Below are 19,771 nucleotides of genomic sequence, written 5' to 3'. Positions count from 1 at the left end.
AGAGATGGAGTGATTTCGATTTAAAGCTTTCGTGACTGCAGGTATTCATCTTCTTGGTTCTTTCGGTAAAGTCACGTAGAAGGGAAGTAATAAAATAATAAAAATAAAACATAATAAAATAATTCTAACGACGTTTCGGCCACAACGCAAGCAGCCGTCCTCAGGTGAAGAATGAAACACCACCAAGCTCCAAGCTTGGTGGTGTTTCATTCTTGCGTTGTGGCCGAAACATCGTGAGAATTATTTTATTATGTTTTATTTTTATTATTTTATTACTTCCCTTCTACGTCACTTTACCGAAAGAACCAAGAAGATGGAGTGATGTGGTACAGGAGGACGTGGAGCTGAGTGGACTTGCCGATGACTGGTACCAGCGGTGTCAAGATCGGCCTCTGTGGAGGAGGCTCGTGAAGGACGCTACTGGGCAGTTGGAGGCAGTCGCCCTCCAGCAACAACGGAGGGCGGAGGAGCGACGCTCACAACAACGAGCGGAGCGCCGGGTGGCTAAAGCACAGCAAGTTGGCACAGTAGGGGGCACAGGTGGTGCATCAGCCAGTCATCTCAGTCATCTCAGTCAGTCGAGCCGTGGCACTTGGGTCTGCCCCGTGACCTCCTGCCAGTGGGCGTTCGACACTTAACGTGGCCTCAAGGTGCACATGGCCTGGCACAAGCGTCGTGGTGACGTCACCGCCACTTCGTGGCGAATGGCGGTTGTTGTTGTGTGTGAGTGGATGTGTGAGTGGGTGGGTGTGTGTGAGTGGGTGGGTGTGTGTGTGTGTGAGTGGGTGTGTGTGTGTGTGTTTGATCTCCACGACAGGGAGCGGTAGTGTCGTGGTTAGCGCGCTGCGCTACGAATCCGGCAGCCGGAGTTCGATTCCCACGAATGGCCACCACCAGTGACGATTATCTGCAGCGGTCCTGGTCCTCCCCTTGGTCGACTCAGCCTCAAATGAGTATCTGGAGACAAAGGCAGCCTTCATCAGGTGCTCGCTAACAACACTTGCCCCTGCAGTCTGTAGAACTTGATGCGGCGGGGATACTTTTTATGTTGTGTTTGTCCTCTCCTGCCGTGGGTGTCCCAGTCTTTGGTGGGGCGCCTCTGAAGCCCACCCGAAGTTGGTCTCCACCGCCCTTCACCCTGGCATGGGAATGCTCACCGGTTCACCACAGACGGTGGGGGTGGTGGTGGTGGGACCTTTGGGCCGGAGCTGCATTGTGGAGGAACAACAACAGTCAGCGGGGTGTCGTCCAGTCGTAGACGTTCAGTCACAAACTTGTTGAGACGCAGAGTGAATGTGGGAGATGTTCCTGGGGCATCATTGGCAGCGTGCCAAGGCCCTCGACTGATGGGAACTGAACAGTGAGGAGGGGCTAGGAGATGTTGACTCCCTCGCCTGGTATACAGGAGGTCGTGTTTTTGATCCCGACCCTGACGCCTGTTGTATATCTGCACTAGTATTATGACAGTAGTGCATATACAATATGATAGTACACGCACTACCATCATGTTTTGTACTGTTTGTTGTCGTTACGGTCTTACCCACCCCGACTGGTCATCTGTGAAAAGGGCTTTATAGCTCATGGGATTGCTCCAGTATCAATATTCTGACTGTGATATTTGGAGTCTGCGTGTCCTCCTCGTGGTGGCGTGGTTTTTTGTCCAGGCCCTCCGGTTCCCCCTCCCGCCCTTCACAATTAGAATGAACGTCGCCACGCGTCCAAGCTGCGAGAGATGTCCACGTGATGAGCCATTGTCGTTGAGCTGCCATTTGTGGCCAGGTCGCTTCTGAAACAGAGCTACACAGTTCCTTGGGCCTACCTGCTAAGGTAAAACAAAGTGTGAGTTAAATCAAGTATTGTGGCTTGTTCGAGATGTTACTTGAAGGGATCTCAGAGGTAGCTCTGTCATATCCGTTGCCACGGCTGGCTCTGCCGTCGGAGTTCCCAGCGAATTCCTGGTGTCGTGACAAGGCGACGACATCACAATGGGACGGTAGAATTGGCGGTGGCAAGGGGAGTGTGTGGGAGAGTGAAAAACAAGAAAGAGGAAATCCTACATCAAATGAATCATAACCAGGTCAAAACCACAAAAATGAATGACGTTTGGCTTTATAGCAGGCACGTGAGTCAAATTGAGGCACGTGAGTGACTCATGTGCTGCTATAAATGTCGGGATCTGACTTTGACATATTTCACATTTCACTTTTTCTTGAGGCGTGTATTGTGTTTTTGGATATCGTTCTATTGGCGAACCCCGCCCTTCTCTTGTATATAATCCCTGCAGTCACGAAAGCTTTAAATCAAAATATATAAACTCAGCTAACGTCCGAACATTCAACCTCCGTCCTCTGGAACCCGGCTGGCTCGCATGCAGGGACCGATGCTCCACCTCACATGGCTGGCTCTGGTCGCCGTGGCCCACGCAGGTACGGCGGTGACAGCCACGGCGGCTGATGTCCTTCTTGACGATACGACGCGAAGCGATATGGGAAGGTATCACGACGATTGTCGCGACAGTTTAAACGCAACTCGTTTCTTTAAATGTCACTTTGGTGCTTACGATTCGCAGTGTCTTCTGGGCTTTCTCTGCTCGCCGTGCGATGAACGATCTCACGAGCGGGACGTTCTTCCGCTGCAGTGCAGCGACACCTGCACGTGGCCTGGCCGTTGCTGCTGCCACCATTGCTCAAGTCGATGTTGTTGTAATTGCCACGTGGGGCCTTTCCCGCACGGCTGTGACATCCAAGGCGCCACGGCATGGAACACACGGAAACGAGAATTCAGCAACATTCATTGTATAAAGTATAATGTCATTTTTAAAAAAATAATTAATAATTCCTTATCACCATCACCATCCTCGTCAATGCACGAGAGATGAGGTTGCCAGTCAACTTCAGTAGCGGAGCGAGCGGTGGGATCTGAGTTGACATTGGAACATGGTGGTGATGGAGTCGATGGAGCGTTGTCGTGTCGGGGAGGTCATTCAAGAGGCGTGGCGGCTGCGAATGAGGATGAGAATGAATGAGGTGAGAATAATGAGAATGAGGATGATGAGAATGAGGATGAATGAGAATGAGGATGAGAATGATTGAGGATGATGAGAATGGGGATGACCAGTATCGCTCATGGTTGGTGTTGGGAGCAGTGTTGGGGTTTGATAGCGAGGAGATCTGCCGGGTTTGATTGATCCCTAGGATGGGTTGAGATGCACGGTGGAGCCTGGCGCCGTGATCCTTTATACGCGAGCAAGATTACGTATAAATGTATTTTGTCCTTGATAGGTAAACAGTGTAGGCTTCTATTCTTAACGTCAGTGTGATGTTGATTTATTTCTGAAGACTGAACACGAGTCGAGGTTCCTTGTGTCGGACGATTTGAAGTCGCTGCAGCCGTCTGTGCGGTCACCTGACGAGCGTCAGTGAGAGACGATCCCCTCGCCTGTGTGTCTCGACAAGTCGATGAGATGTATTGATAGAGTTGCATGCACGTTGAACTTCGTTTGCACCGTACGTAGCCAACCGTGTTGATCGGAGGCGCGAGGGAAGGACGACACTCAACAAACTAAACACACAAAGAGTTACTCTTTGGTTCTTTCGGTAAAGTCACGTAGAAAATAAAATAGTAATAGAATACGACGTTTCGGTTGCAACTCCAGCAACCATCATCAGAGAGTCGCTGAGCAGGGGCTCAAATGCCGAGAAGGGCAAGCGGGGAGCACCACGCATCTCTGCTGACGGTGTTCACGGATGAGCGTGAGTGTCGCGTGAACGGAGCGACGTGAATCGACGAGTGTGGGGGCAGAGCGCGTGGGAGGGAGCTCCAAAGTGGAACAGCGCTAGGGAAGCGTCGTGGCGGAGGAGTGGATAGTTGAGTGGGTGTGTGGGTGAGTGGATAGGTGTGTGGGTGTGTGGGTGAGTGAATGGGTAGGTGAGTGGGTGTGTGGGTGAGTCAATGGATAGGTGAGTGGGTGTATGGGTGAGTGAATGGATAGGTGAGTGGGTGTATGGGTGAGTCAATGGATAGGTGAGTGGGTGTGTGGGTGAGTGAATTGACAGGTAATTGGGTGTATGGGTGAGTCAATGGATAGGTGAGTGGGTATATGGGTGAGTGCGATATTGGGTGAGTGGATCGGTGAGTGGGTGATTCAGTGAGTGAATTAGTTGGGTGAGTAGTTGGGTGAGTGGATTGGTTGGGAGAGTGAGTCAGTAGGGTAGGTGAGTGGTTGAGTAACTAATTCGCACATTTAGTTTACGTGACGAACCTCACTGATTGGCTGTGTCGAGTGGTTTGCAGGTTTAACGACACATTTATCTATTCACGACACAAACTTCTATTCTGTCTGTCGCGATCAGCTGGGACCAACTCGCCGGGGCTTTCCGCGACGACTCCCGATCTGAGCGTCTCCACCCACGGAGACTTCCACGGCGAGTGACGTCACACACCGTGACACTGACGAGGTGTCGCGTAGGGGGCGGGGCTACTGACGTGATGCTGCTGCTGGGCTGGGTCTTCATTAGCATAATAGGAGACAACGCAAAGTTCCCCCGTGTAGCCTTCACAGACTTTTTGGGGCAAGTGCTGTTAGCGAGTAGCAGCGACACGTGTGAAGGCTGGGACTGTGGCACGCGAGGGGGTGGGTGGCCAGCATCACGCCCGGCCGCCTTTGTCTCTCCAGTGGCGATGTTGAAACACCGCATTTGAGCCTGATAAGTTATCATCACTAGCAGCAGCATCGGCTTCATAAACTCCATGGCCACGATCATCGTCGACTGCGTTGACTTTGTTTGTTTGACCCACAGATGTCAACCGGTCATCATCGACCGAGATCAGTCCACTGCTGGATGGAGGCCTCCCCAAGCCGTCGCCGTCACTCACGATCATGCGATGTAAATAGTCCACCGAGCACGCTGCTGCACACGAACCGATTCCATCGCTCCGTCTCTTAGCTGGACACAACCATGTGTTCCCTTTGTCACAAACACAAAGCTCTGTGTGGGAAGTTATGACGCGTTTATATTTACTCGATATAACCAAAAACAACCTCGATAAAGGATAATTCTCAAACACTCTCAACATTCTCCACTTCCTGGGAAGCATGCTCGGGTTAGCGCCTCCGAGGCACAACGGGGAGTCATCACGGGACGAGGAAGAGGAACACCCCACGGTAGCGCACGAGGGAGAGACCTGCAGGTCAATGCACCGCTCTGAGTGACTGCAGCCCCATCAAGCAACCGACAAAGCCAGGATCTGTGAAGTCCCAGGTAGACTTACAGATGTCCCAGGTGAGCTGCCTCGACAAGAGGACGGTCCTGAAATAACGAGGGCAGTTGGCAACCCCATGCAGGTAGCATCGCTATAGCGGTAGGCCTGGCAGGGCGCTATCCTGTAGAGTTACAGATGTGTGGGAGACAAACACTGTCTCGGCCTCGCTGTGCGCTGCGTTGCACCACTATCCGAGTAAATAACCTCTGGTTCAATAAACCTTCAGAGCCAGGGTGAACATCCGACTCCACAGGTATTGAATGAATTGAACGAGGTAACACTGATGAAAAAACACAGCACAAATACAGCATCTGTTAATACTTGGAAATATCAATAGAATGAATGAACACTAAAGCATAACAATGTCTTAGATAACATGAAACTCAACAATAGATCCTGGATGGACCAGGCACCTACATTAGTACTGAATCGCTATACTAGACAATAAGCTACTGTGTTAAATAAGGGCACATTATGTAATCACAATACTGCAGCCTAAATGTACAGCACTACACATAACACTGAACTGTGGATGAGATATTTCGTCATCCTTGCTCTCAAGATCGCAATAAGGTTACATGGGTACAAGTCTGACTCGACTTTTTCAATTACAAGTAACATTCGCAATAAGGCAAGTGGCAGGCTTCGTTGTTAACTAGGCCTCATATTTGTCTTAACAATTTAACAGTATTTAAAAGGCATTTACAGCATTATAACGGCCATTCTAACATTATAACCGCATTCCTAGTATTATAAGAACATAAACGAACTTACAGACAATGCTTCTTAAAGTCCCACAATGAACAGATGCACCTGTCTTCACTGAGACGCTATTTGTGCCTCCATTTTGTACTCTGCATAATGGCTGACACCCTGCCGCGTGGCTGAGAGAATCTTAAATCGTAACTTCCTGGTCACGTGACCAAACTCAACATCCATACAGGAAATACCTGTGTACACACACCCCCACACCTGCCATGAGGCAGAACAAACACTGACAATGTCATTCTTCTTCTTCTTGCAGCGGCTCAAGTCAATTCGACCGAGCCCCTTCGACCGAATGCAAACAACAGCCACGCGTCGGAGCAGCCTCAAGCCCAGGAGGATTTCATTCACAGCACAAAAGCCTTGCGGGTGGTGACATCTTCTGCAGTGAGCGGTGGGTGCAATGGCAGGGGTTGTGGCGAGTGCCCATCACCACCACCGCAGGGTCAATTGTCGTGCCACGACTCTGGCGTGGGGATAGGAGATCCGCGTGGTCACCAAAAATGCTTCCAGTCGCCCAGCCCAGAGCGGCTGTGTCACCGGTTGGTGCCGCCTGTCGATGATTGGCCGAGTGAGCAGGGGCGGCACTCTGTGGACATTCTGTGAGTAGCACCTTTGGTGATGTTCCACTCGACCGCGTGGCCCTGCTCCCCCTGTGGGGAGTCAGACAGCAGCAGTAGCAGCAGTATCATTAGCAACATCAGTAGTCTCAGTAGCAGTATTATCAGTAGCAGCAGTATCAGCAATAGTAGTCTCAGTAGCAGCAGTATCAGTAGCAGCAGTAGCCGCAGAAACAGTAGCAGTAGTCTCAGTATCAGCAGTATCAGTAGCAGCAATAGCAGTAGTATCAGTAGCAGCAGTATCAGCAGCAGTAGTCTCAGTAGCAGCAGTATCAGTAGTCTCAGTAGCAGCAGTATCAGCAGCAGTAGTATCAGTAGCAGTAGCCGCAGTATCAGTAGCAGCAGTAGCAGCAGCAGTAGTATTAGCAGCAGTAATGTAAAGACTGTGTCAGCAAGTCTCGATGTGAAGACAGGGTGTCATCGAGGCTGGAGGATCTTGGGTCAGAAATTCGCCAGTGTCCAAAATAGACAGCTGGGGAAATCCCCACAGAGAATCCACGAGGATAAAGCAGGGCAAGAAGGGGAGCTCAAGGCTGTCGAGAGGGACTCGGTCCGTCACCGCTGTCTGCTCGCTCATGCGATCTCCACGTCGGCGTTATTTCTTGACGACGCGGTCCTAAGCCACGTCACGTGCGATAAAATAAACCTCTGCAGCTCGAGTCCGGAGTCGTTACAGTAGTAGCAGTAATATAAGTAACAGCAGCAACAGCAGCAGTAGCAGCAACACCTATGAAAGCTGGGACTGTGGCACGCGAGGTGGGCGGCCAGCACCACGCCCGGCCGCCTTTGTCTCCCCAGTGGCGATGTTCAAACACCGCATTTGAGCCTGTTAAGTGATCATCAATAGCAGCAGCATCGGCTTCATTAACTCCATAGCCACGATCATCGTCGACTGCGTTAACTTTATTTGTTTGACCCACAGATGTCAACCAGTCATCATCGACCGGGATCAGTCCACTGCTGGATGGAGGCCTCCCCAAGCCGTCGCCGTCACTCACGATCCTGCGATGTAAATAGTCCACCGAGCACGCTGCCGCACGCGAGCCGATTCCATCGCTCCGTCTCCCATTGTGTTCTCCTTCCTGCCTCTCGGATTTTCATTCCCAGCGTGCATCTCTCGGCCTTTCTCTTTGAGTCCCACAGTTGTTTTGGTTGTTCGCAACCGCCTCTCTCGACCACCTTCCTCGCAGGCAGAAGGCGCCTAGAGGCAGAGCAAGTTGGTGTTCAGTGCTCACTTTTAGTGACGCTCAAAGCGACTGTGAGCGCAGCGTCGTCACGTGGTCCCGAGGCCCAGTTTGTGCTTCCCCTCTGCTGTGACACAAACCTCCGTGTGGGTCGCTCTCACAAGAAGTCGAATTCTCAAGCAGTTGAACACGTGGCAGTAGTCGTAGTTGGGGGCTTTCGCGAACAATATTATCCATAATAGAGGGGGTTTTGGTTTGATAGCGTAGATATATAAGTGTGTCGTTAAAGCCGCCACCACCCGACACAGTCAATTACTAAGTTTTGTTTATGGAAACAAATGTGTTAGAGAGTAAACCCATATCGGCATTTACAATCGTAGTGTAGTGTAGTGTGTAATATATAGTAGTGTATAGTGTCGTGTATAGTGTAGACTGTAGTGTAAAGTAGCATATAGTGTAGTGTACAAGTACAGCCATACCGGTTGTGTGTTCGAGAGTGACCCCACTACGACATTTACAATTCGAGTAGCCGTGACGTTTCGCCGGTAATTATGGCGCATTTATATTTACTCGATATAACCCAAAACAACCTCGATTAAGGATAATTCTCAAACACTCTCAACATTCTCCACTTCCTGGGAAGCATGCTCGGGTTAGCGCTTCCGAGGCATAACGGGGAGGTCTCACGGGACGAAAAGGAACACCCCACAGTAGCGCACGAGGGAGAGACCTGCAGGTCAATGCACCACTGAGTGACTGCAGCCCCATCAAGCAACCGACAAAGCCAGGATCTATATGTCCCAGGTAGACTTACAGATGTCCCAGGTGAGCTGCCTCGACAAGAGGACGATCCTGAAATAACGAGGACAGTTGGCAACCCCATGCAGGTAGCATCGTTATAGCGGTAGGCCTGGCAGGGCACTATCCTGTAGAGTTACAGATGTGTGGGAGAAAACACTGTCTCGACCTCGCTGTGCGCTGCGTTGCACCACTATCCGAGTAGATAACCTCTGGTGCAATAAACCTTCAGAGCCAGGGTGAACTTCCGATTCCACACGTATTTAATGAATTGAACGAGGTAAAACTGATGAAAAAACACAGCACAAATACAGCATCTGTTAATACTTGGAAATATCAATAGAATGAATGCACTCTATAGCATCATAACATTGTCTTAAATAACATGAAACTCAACAATAGATCATGGATGGACCAGGCACCTACATTAGTACTGAATCGCTATAGAAGACAATAAGCTACTGTGTTAAATAAGGGCACATCGTGTAATCACAATACTGCAGCCTAAATGTACAGCACTACACATAACACTGAACTGTGGATGAGATATTTCGTCATCCTTGCTCTCAAGATCGCAATAAGGTTACATGGGTACAAGTCTGACTCGACTTATTCAATTACAAGTAATATTCACAATAAGGCAAGTGGCAGGCTTCGTTGTTAACTAGGCCTCATATTTATCTTACAATTTAACAGTATTATTAAAGCATTTACAGCATTATAACGGCCATTCTAACATTATAACCGCACTCCTAGTATTATAAGAACATAAACGAACTTACAGACAATGCTTCTTAAAGTCCCACAATGAACAGATGCACCTGTCTTCACTGAGACGCTATTTGTGCCTCCATTTTGTACTCTGCATAATGGCTGACACCCTGCCGCGTGGCTGAGAGAATCTTAAATCGTAACTTCCTGGTCACGTGACCAAACTCAACAGCCATACAGGAATTCCTGTGTACACACACACTACACCTGCCATGAGGCAGAACAAACACTACAATGTCATTCTTCTTCTTCTTGCAGCGGCTCAAGTCAATTCGACCGAGCCCCTTCGACCGAATGCAAACAACAGCCACGCGTCGGAGCAGCCTCAAGCCCAGGAGGATTTCATTCAAAGCACAAAAGCCTTGCGGGTGGTGACATCTTCTGCAGTGAGCGGTGGGTGCAGTGGCAGGGGCTGTGGCGAGTGCCCATCGCCACCACCGCAGGGTCAATTGTCGTGCCACGACTCTGGCGTGGGGATAATAGATCTGCGTGATCATCAAAAATGCTTCCAGTCGCCCAGCCCAGAGCGGCTGTGTCACCGGTTGGTGCCGCCTGTCGATGATTGGCCGAGTGAGCAGGGGCGGGATGGGAATGTTCAATTGTGCAGTGGACACTCTGTGAGCACTCTGTGAACACTGTGAACACTGTTCCACTCCACAGCGTGGCCCTGCTCCCCCTGTGGGGAGTCAGACAGCAGCAGTAGCAGCAGTATCAGGAGCAGCAGCAGTAGTCTCAGTAGCGGCAGTATCAGTAGTATTAGCAGCAGTAGTGTAAAGACTGTGTCAGCAAGTCTGGATGTGAAGACACGGTGTCAGCGAGGCTGGAGGATCTTGGATTGGGAAATTCCCCAGAGGTCCTTGGTTGGGAAAGTCGCCAGTGTCCAAAATAGACAGCTGGGGAAATCCCCCCAGAGAATCCATGAGGATAAAAGCAGGAAAAGAAGGGGAGCTCGAGGCTGTCGAGAGGGACTCGGTCCGTCGCCGCTGTCTGCTGGTCCATGCGATTTCCTCATCAGCGTTATCTCGTGACGACGCGGTCCTAAGCCACGTCACGTGAAATAAAAATAAACTTCTACAGCTCGAGTCCAGAGTCATTACAGTAGTATCAGTAGCAGTAGTAAGAGTAGCAGCAGTAGAAGTAACAGTAGTATCAGTCATAGGAGTAGCAGTAGTATAAGTAACAGCAGCAACAGGAGCAGTAGCAGCAGTAGTAGCAGCGACACTTATGAAGGCTGAGACTGTGGTACCCGAGGTGGGCGGCCAGCATCACGCCCAGCCGCCTTTGTCTCCCCAGTGGCGATGTTCAAACACCGCATTTGAGCCTGATAAGTGATCATCACTAGCAGCAGCATCGGCTTCATAAACTCCATGGCCACGATCATCGTCGACTGTGTTAACTTTATTTGTTTGACCCACAGATGTCAACTGGTCATCATCGACCTGGATCAGTCCACTGCTGGATGGAGGCCTCCCCAAGCCGTCACCGTCACTCACGATCCTGCGATGTAAATAGTCCACCGAGCACGCTGCTGCACGCGAGCCGATTCCATCGCTCCGTCTCCCGTCACGTTCCCCTTCCTGCCTCTCGGATCTTCATTCCCAGCGCGCATCTCTCGGCCTTTCTCTTTGTGTCCCACAGTTGTTTTGGTTGCTCCCGACCGCCTCTCTCGACCGCCTCCTCGCGGGCAGAAGGCGCTTAGGGGCAGAGCGAGTTGGTGTTCAGTGCTCACTTTTAGTGACGCTTAAAGCGACTGTGAGCGCAGAGTCGTCACGTGGTCCTGAGGCCCAGCTTGTGCTTCCCCTCTGCTGTGACACAAATCTCCGTGTGGGTCGCTCTCACAAGAAGTCGAATTCTCAAGCAGTTGAACACGTGGCAGTGGTCGTAGTAGTAGGGGGCTTTCGCGAACAATATTATCCATAATCGAGGGGGTTTTGGTTCGATAGCGCAGATATTATTGCGTCGTTAAAGCCCCCACCACCCGACACAGTCAATTAGTAAGTTTTGTCACGGAAACAAAACATGCCAATTAGTTAAGAGTGCAGCCATGCACTGGTTATGTGTTAGAGAGTAAACCCATATCGGCATTTACAATCGTAGTGTAGTGTATAGTGTAATATATAGTAGTGTATAGTGTCGTGTATAGTGTAGTGTATAGTAGTATATAGTGTAGTGTACAAGTACAGCCACACACCGGTTGTGTGTTGGAGAGTGACCCCACTACGACATTTACAATTCGAGTAGCCGTGACGTTTCGCCGGTAATTACGACGCATTTATATTTACTCGATATAACCCAAAACAAAATCGATTATGGATAATTCTCAAACACGCTCAGCATTCTCCACTTTTTGGGAAGTACGCTCGGGTTAGCGCCTCCAAGGTCCAACGGGGAGTCATCACGGGACGAGGAAGAGGAACACCCCACGGTAGCGCACGAGGGAGAGACCTGCAGGTCAATTCACCGCTCTGAGTGACTGCAGCCCCATCATGTAACTGGCAAAGCCAGGATCTGTGATGTCCCAGGTAGACTTACAGATGTCCCAGGTGAGCTGCCTCGGCAAGAGGACGATCCAGAAACAACGAGGGCAGTTGGCAACCCCATGCAGGTAGCATCATTATAGCGGTAGGCCTGGCAGAGCACTATCCTGTAGAGTTACAGATGTGTGGGAGACACACACTGTCTCGGCCTCGCTGTGCGCTGCGTTGCACCACTATCCGAGAAGATAATCTCTGGTTCAATAAACCTTCAGAGCCAGGGTGAACATCCGACTCCACACGTATTTAATGAATTGAACGAGGTAAACCTGATGAAAAAACACAGCACAAATACAGCATCTGTTAATACTTGGAAATATCAATAGAATGAATGCACTCTACAGCATCATAACATTGTCTTAGATAACATGAAACTCAACAATAGATCCTGGATGGACCAGGCACCTACATGAGTACTGAATCGTTATACAAGACAATAAGCTACTGTGTTAAATAAGGGCACATTATGTAATCACAATACTGCAGCCTAAATGTACAGCACTACACGTAACACTGAACTGTGGATGAGATATTTCGTCATCCTTGCTCTCAAGATCGCAATAAAGTTACATGGGTACAAGTCTGACTCGACTTTTTCAATTACAAGTAACATTCGCAATAAGGCAAGTGGCAGGCTTCGTTGTTAACTAGGCCTCATATTTATCTTAACAATTTAACAGTATTAAAAAGGCATTTACAGCATTATAACGGCCATTCTAACATTTTAACCGCATTCCTAGTATTATAAGAACATAAACGAACTTACAGACAATGCTTCTGAAAGTCCCACAATGAACAGATGCACCTGTCTTCACTGAAACGCTATTTGTGCCTCCATTTTGTACTCTGCGTAATGGCTGACACCCTGCCGCGTGGCTGAGAGAATCTTTAATCGTAACTTCCTGGTTACGTGACCAAACTCAACATCCATACAGGAAATTCCTGTGTACACACACCCGCACACCTGCCATAAGGCAGAACAAACACTGACAATGTCATTATTCTTCTTCTTGCAGCAGCTCAAGTCAATTCGACCGAGCCCCTTCGACCGAATGCAAAGAACAGCCACGCGTCGGAGCAGCCTCAAGCCCAGGAGGATTTCATTCACAGCACAAAAGCCTTGCGGGTGGTGACATCTTCTGCAGTGAGCGGTGGGTGCAGTGGCAGGGGCTGTGGCGAGTGCCCATCACCACCACCGCAGGGTCAATTGTCGTGCCACGACTCTGGCGTGGGGATAAGAGATCTGCGTGGTCACCAAAAATGCTTCCAGTCGCCCAGCCCAGAGCGGCTGTGTCACCGGTTGGTGCCGCCTGTCGATGATTGGCCGAGTGAGCAGGGGCGGGATGGGAATGGTCAATTGTGCAGTGAACACTCTGTGAGCACTCTGTGAACAATCTGTGAGCAGCACCTTTGGCGATGTTCCACTCGACCGCGTGGCCCTGCTCCCCCTGTGGGGAGTCAGACAGCAGCAGTAGCAGCAGTATCAGGAGCAGCAGCAGTAGTCTCAGTAGCAGTAGTATGAGTAGCTGCAGTATCAGCAGCAGTAGCCGCAGTATCAGCAACAGTAGTCTCAGTAGCAGCAGTATCAGTAGCAGCAGTAGCCGCAGAAACAGTAGCAGTAGCCTCAGTAGCAGCAGCAGTAGTATCAGTAGCAGCAGAATCAGTAGCAGTAGTAAGAGTAGCAGTAGTAGCAGTATTATCAGTAGCAGTAGTAGCAGTGGTATAAGTAACAGCAGCAACAGGAGCAGTAGCAGCAGTAGTAGCAGCGACACCTGTGAAGGCTGGGACTGTGGTACCCGAGGTGGGCGGCCAGCACCACGCCCGATCGCCTTTGTCTCCCCAGTGGCGATGTTCAAACACCGCATTTAAGCCTGATAAGTGATCATCACTAGCAGCAGCATCGGCTTCATAAACTACATAGCCACGATCATCGTCGACTGCGTTGACTTTGTTTGTTTGACCCACAGATGTCAACCGGTCATCATCGACCTGGATCAGTCCACTGCTGGATGGAGGCCTCCCCAAGCCGTCGCCGTCACTCACGATCCTGCGATGTAAATAGTCCACCGAGCACGCTGCTGCACACGAGCCGATTCCATCGCTCCGTCTCCCGTCGCGTTCCCCTTTCTTCCTCTCGGATCTTCATTCCCAGCGCGCATCTCTCGGCCTTTCTCTTTGTGTCCCACAGTTGTTTTGGTTGCTCCCGAACGCCTCTCTCGACCGCCTCCTCGCAGGCAGAAGGCGCCTCGGGGCAGAGCGAGTTGGTGTTCAGTGCTCACTTTTAGTGACGCTTAAAGCGACTGTGAGCGCAGAGTCGTCACGTGGTCCTGAGGCCCAGCTTGTGCTTCCCCTCTGCTGTGACACAAATCTCCGTGTGGGTCGCTCTCACAAGAAGTCGAATTCTTGAACAGTTGAACACGTGGCAGTGGTCGTAGTTCGGGGCATTCACGACCAATATTATCCATAATAGAGGGGGTTTTGGTTCGATAGCGCAGATATAATTGCGTCGTTAATGCCGCCACCACCCGACACAGCCAATTAGTAAGTTTTGTCACGTAAACAAAACATGCCAATTAGTTAAGAGTACAGTCACACCCTGGTTATGTGCTAGAGAGTAAACCCACTACGGCATTTACAATCGTAGTATAGTGTATAGTGTCGTATATAGTGTAGTGTATAGTGTCGTGTATTGTGTAGTGTATAGTGTCGTATATAGTAGTGTGTATTGTAGTGTATAGAAGTGTAGTGTATAGTGTAGTGTACAAGTACAGCCACACACCGGTTGTGTGTTGCAGAGTGACCCCACTACGACATTTACAATTCGAGTAGCCGTGACGTATCGCCGGTAATTACGACGCATTTATATTTAGTCGATATAACCCAAAACAACCTCGATTATGGATAATTCTCAAACACTCTCAGCATTCTCCACTTCCTGGAAAGCATGCTCGGGTTAGCGCCTCCGAGGCACAACGGGGAGTCATCACGGCACGAGGAAGAGGAACACCCACGGTAGCGCACGAGGGAGAGACCTGCAGGTCAACGCACCGCTCTGAGTGACTGCAGCCCCATCATGTAACCGACAAAGCCAGGATCTATATGTCCCAGGTAGACTTACAGATGTACCAGTTGAGCTGCCTCGACAAGAGGACGATCCAGAAACAACGAGGGCAGTTGGCAACCCCATGCAGGTAGCATCGTTATAGCGGTAGGCCTGGCAGGGCACTATCCTGTAGAGTTACAGATGTGTGGGAGATAAACACTGACAATGTCATTCTTCTTCTTCTTGTTGCAGCGGCTCAAGTCAATTCGACCGAGTCCCTTCGACCGAACGCAAACAACAGCCACGAGTCGGATGACCCTCACGACCGCGGCGTCGTTGACAGTGCAGCCGCCATGGCGTCCATGATCGCCCTTGGGGCGAGCAGCGGGTGGAGCGCTGGGACCGTGGCCGGGGTGGCCATTGGAGCTATTGCGGTCGTCCTGGGGGTCGTCGGGTGCATAATAAAAATACTCTGTTAAAATGTTGAGCCCAGAGCGGACGCCTCGCTTGATGGGCACCGTCTGTGGGCCATGCGTCAAGTGAGCACGACTGTGATGGGATGGGTGGTGCCAATGTTGACCCTGTTTGACCGCAATGAAGGTCCTTGGGTGGGATCGCGTAAATATAAAGTGTCGTTAGCCCACCTCCATCCGACACAGCCAATTAGTAAGGTTTACGCAATCTAACCCGACAGCCTTTATTGTGACTAATATTGGTCGTGAACGGGCAGTCAAACAGCAACAACAATAACAGCATCAACATTTGCAGCAACATCAGCAACAACAGCAGCCGATGCACCACCACCTACTCTAAGCGTCGATCCTCCGACCCTCCGTTGTTGTTGGAGGGCGACTGCCTCCAACTGCCCAGTAGCAGCGTCATTCACGAGCCTCCTCCACAGAGGCCGATCCTGACACCGCTGGTACCGGTCATCGGCAAGTCCACTCAGCTCCACATCCTCCTGTCACCAATCACTCCATCTATTCTCTAGCCCGTGTCACTCACCCATCACTTCTCTAGCCCGTGTCACTCACCCACTCACCCATCACTCCATCTCTTCTCTAGCCCGTGTCACTCACCCACTCACCCATCACTCAATCTCTTCTCTAGCTCGTGTCACTCACCCATTCACCCATCACTCCATCTCTTCTCTAGCCCGTGTCACTCAACCACTCACCCATCACTCCATCTCTTCTCTAGCCTGTGTCACTCACCCATCACTCCATCTCTTCTCTAGCCCGTGTCACTCCCCCACTCACCCATCACTCCATCTCTTCTCTAGCCCGTGTCACTCACCCATCACTCCATCTCTTCTCTAGCCCGTGTCACTCCCCCACTCACCCATCACTCCATCTCTTTTCTAGCCCGTGTCACGCACCAACTCACCTATCACTTCTCTAGCCCGTGTCACTCACCCACTCACCCATCACTCCATCTCTTCTCTAGCCCGCGTCACTCACCCATCACTCCATCTCTTCTCTAGTCCGTGTCACTCACCCACTCACCCATCACGCCATCTCTTCTCTAGTCCGTGTCACTCACCCACTCACCCATCACTCCATCACTTCTCTAGCCCGTGTCACTCACCCATCACTCCATCACTCCATCTCTTCTCTAGCCCGTGTCACTCACCCACTCACCCATCACTCCATCACTTCTCTAGCCCGTGTCACTCACCCATCACTCCATCACTCCATCTCTTCTCTAGCCCGTGTCACTCACCCACTCACCCATCACTCCATCACTTCTCTAGCCCGTGTCACTCACCCACTCACCCATCACTCCATCTCTTCTCTAGCCCGTGTCACTCACCCACTCACCCATCACTCCATCACTTCTCTAGCCCGTGTCACTCACCCATCACTCCATCACTCCATCTCTTCTCTAGCCCGTGTCACTCACCCACTCACCCATCACTCCATCACTTCTCTAGCCCGTGTCACTCACCCACTCACCCATCACTCCATCTCTTCTCTAGCCCGTGTCACTCACCCACTCACCCATCACTCCATCACTTCTCTAGCCCGTGTCACTCACCCATCACTCCATCACTCCATCTCTTCTCTAGCCCGTGTCACTCACCCACTCACCCATCACTCCATCTCTTCTCTAGCCCGCGTCACTCACCCATCACTCCATCTCTTCTCTAGTCCGTGTCACTCACCCACTCACCCATCACTCCATCTCTTCTCTAGTCCGTGTCACTCACCCACTCACCCATCACTCCATCACTTCTCTAGCCCGTGTCACTCACCCATCACTCCATCTCTTCTCTAGCCCGTGTCACTCCCCCACTCACCCATCCATCTCTTCTCTAGCCCGTGTCACTCACCCATCACTCCATCACTCCATCTCTTCTCTAGCCCGTGTCACTCCCCCACTCACCCATCACTCCATCTCTTCTCTAGCCCGTGTCACTCACCCACTCACCCATCACTCCATCTCTTTTCTAGCCCGTGTCACTCCCCCACTCACCCATCACTCCATCTCTTCTCTAGCCCGTGTCACTCCCCCACTCACCCATCACTCCATTTCTTCTCTAGCCCGTGTCACTCACTCACTCACCCATCACTCCATCTCTTCTCTAGTCCGTGCCACTCCCCCACTCACCCATCACTCCATCTCTTCTCTAGCCCGTGTCACTCACCCATCACTCCATCTCTTCTCTAGCCCGTGTCACTCCCCCACTCACCCATCCATCTCTTCTCTAGCCCGTGTCACTCACCCATCACTCCATCACTCCATCTCTTCTCTAGCCCGTGTCACTCCCCCACTCACCCATCACTCCATCTCTTCTCTAGCCCGTGTCACTCACCCACTCACCCATCACTCCATCTCTTTTCTAGCCCGTGTCACTCCCCCACTCACCCATCACTCCATCTCTTCTCTAGCCCGTGTCACTCCCCCACTCACCCATCACTCCATCTCTTCTCTAGCCCGTGTCACTCCCCCACTCACCCATCACTCCATCTCTTCTCTAGCCCGTGTCACTCCCCCACTCACCCATCACTCCATCTCTTCTCTAGCCCGTGTCACTCCCCCACTCACCCATCACTCCATTTCTTCTCTAGCCCGTGTCACTCACTCACTCACCCATCACTCCATCTCTTCTCTAGTCCGTGCCGCGCCCATGTAGCCCCCACCTCTATCCAGCTGAACAAAAGCTGTAGCCGGGCATGCTGTAGCCGGGCATGCTGTAGCCGGGCAAGCTGTAGCCGGGCAAGCTGTAGCCGGGCAAGCTGTAGCCGGGCATGCTGTAGCCGGGCATGCTGTAGCCGGGCAAGCTGTAGCCGGGCAAGCTGTAGCCGGGCAAGCTGTAGCCGGGCATGCTGTAGCCGGGCATGCTGTAGCCGGGCATGCTGTAGCCGGGCATGCTGTAGCCGGGCATGCTGTAGCCGGGCATGCTGTAGCCGGGCATGCTGTAGCCGGGCATGCTGTAGCCGGGCATGCTGTAGCCGGGCATGCTGTAGCCGGGCATGCTGTAGCCGGGCATGCGGGCTACACGACCCAGCCTGCCTGGGCTGGGTAATGACTGCTCACACACAGACACACAGACACACACACGCACAGACACACACACACACAGACACGCACAGACACGCACAGACGCGCAGGCACACACACACGCCCAGACACACAGACGCGCACAGACACACAGACACGCACAGACACATACACGCACAGACACACAGACGCGCACAGACGCGCACAGACACACAGACACGCGCAGGCACACACACACGCGCAGACACACACACACGCACAGACACACAGACGCGCACAGACACACAGACACACACAGACACACACGCACAGACACACAGACGCGCACAGACACACAGACACGCGCAGGCAGACACACAGACGCGCACAGACACACACAGACACACACGCACAGACACACAGACGCGCACAGACACTACAGACACACACACGCACAGACACACAGACACACACAGACACACACGCACAGACACATACACGCCCGCCCAGACTGACCGACTTGGTTGTAATGGGCATCGCGTCACGTGACGGTAGCCGGGCAGGGAGCGATCGGCGTCGCTACTTTCCTCTCCGCGGACCCGGCTGCTTGGTAGACACGTCAAGGTTACAAGGTCAGAGGTCACAAGGTTAGAGGTTACAAGTTTAGAGGTTACAGGGATAGAAGTTACAAGGTCAGAGGTTACAAGTTTAGAGGTTACAGGGATAGAGGTTACAAGGTCAGAGGTTATCGTTGTAGTTCAGTGGATTTCTTCATCACACGTCTTAAGATGGTGTGCGAGGTGGAGCAAGTGGAGTACTGCATGCGATGTCTTGGTGGTAAAAATACAATTCTGTCTTCACGCGACGGTCGGATAGGAATTGAGCGGCACCGCCCATTGACGGATTCTCCTCGTAGCAAAAGTAGCTGCACATGTAGCTGCTACATATATGTAGTAGCTACATGTATAGCTACTACATATATGTAGCAGCTACATATATGTAGCTGCTACATATATGTAGTAGCTGCACATGTATAGCTACTACATGTATGTAGTAGCTATATATATGCATACATATGTAGTAGCTTACGGACCATGCGCTAAATCCTTTCAAGCTATCAATTCCGGTTCAGTGATTCTGCACTTGCTCTATTACTATAGTAATATACCGCCTTCGACTTTTATGAACGACTGGGTGTTTAAGGTTCGCGATTTGTCGTAGTATCTGGCTGTGTAGCAAATGTTATAATAAAGTTACTTTACTATGCAAGTAAAAAATGCGTTTTAATGTTATCTTGACTTAAAGCTTTCT

General features: G+C 51.1%; 1 protein-coding gene and 1 long non-coding RNA gene across 2 annotated transcripts; both read left to right on the top strand.

The window, feature by feature from the left end:
- The first annotated feature begins 2,212 nt into the window (after window positions 1–2,212).
- Window positions 2,213–10,103, top strand: LOC133358596 (uncharacterized). Its single transcript, XM_061576964.1, has 7 exons — window positions 2,213–2,426; window positions 4,353–4,424; window positions 4,800–4,886; window positions 6,287–6,421; window positions 7,570–7,656; window positions 9,659–9,941; window positions 10,061–10,103. Exons 1-7 carry the CDS (start codon window positions 2,369–2,371, stop codon window positions 10,101–10,103), a joined length of 765 nt encoding a protein of 254 aa, XP_061432948.1. The 5' UTR covers window positions 2,213–2,368.
- A 713-nt stretch (window positions 10,104–10,816) lies between these two features.
- On the top strand, window positions 10,817–15,365 carry LOC133358466 (uncharacterized). The gene is made up of 4 exons (XR_009757088.1): window positions 10,817–10,904; window positions 12,951–13,085; window positions 13,902–13,988; window positions 15,230–15,365. It is a non-coding gene; the product is annotated as an uncharacterized LOC133358466 (long non-coding RNA).
- The last annotated feature ends 4,406 nt before the right edge of the window (window positions 15,366–19,771 follow it).

The sequence above is a fragment of the Lethenteron reissneri genome, chromosome 62 (assembly GCF_015708825.2).
Source record: "Lethenteron reissneri isolate LAM-NWPU_2019-01 chromosome 62, ASM1570882v1, whole genome shotgun sequence".
Lineage (NCBI taxonomy): Eukaryota > Metazoa > Chordata > Hyperoartia > Petromyzontiformes > Petromyzontidae > Lethenteron > Lethenteron reissneri.
The sequence above is the reverse complement of the archived record's forward strand: the minus strand, read 5'-3'. Positions and strand labels throughout refer to the sequence as shown.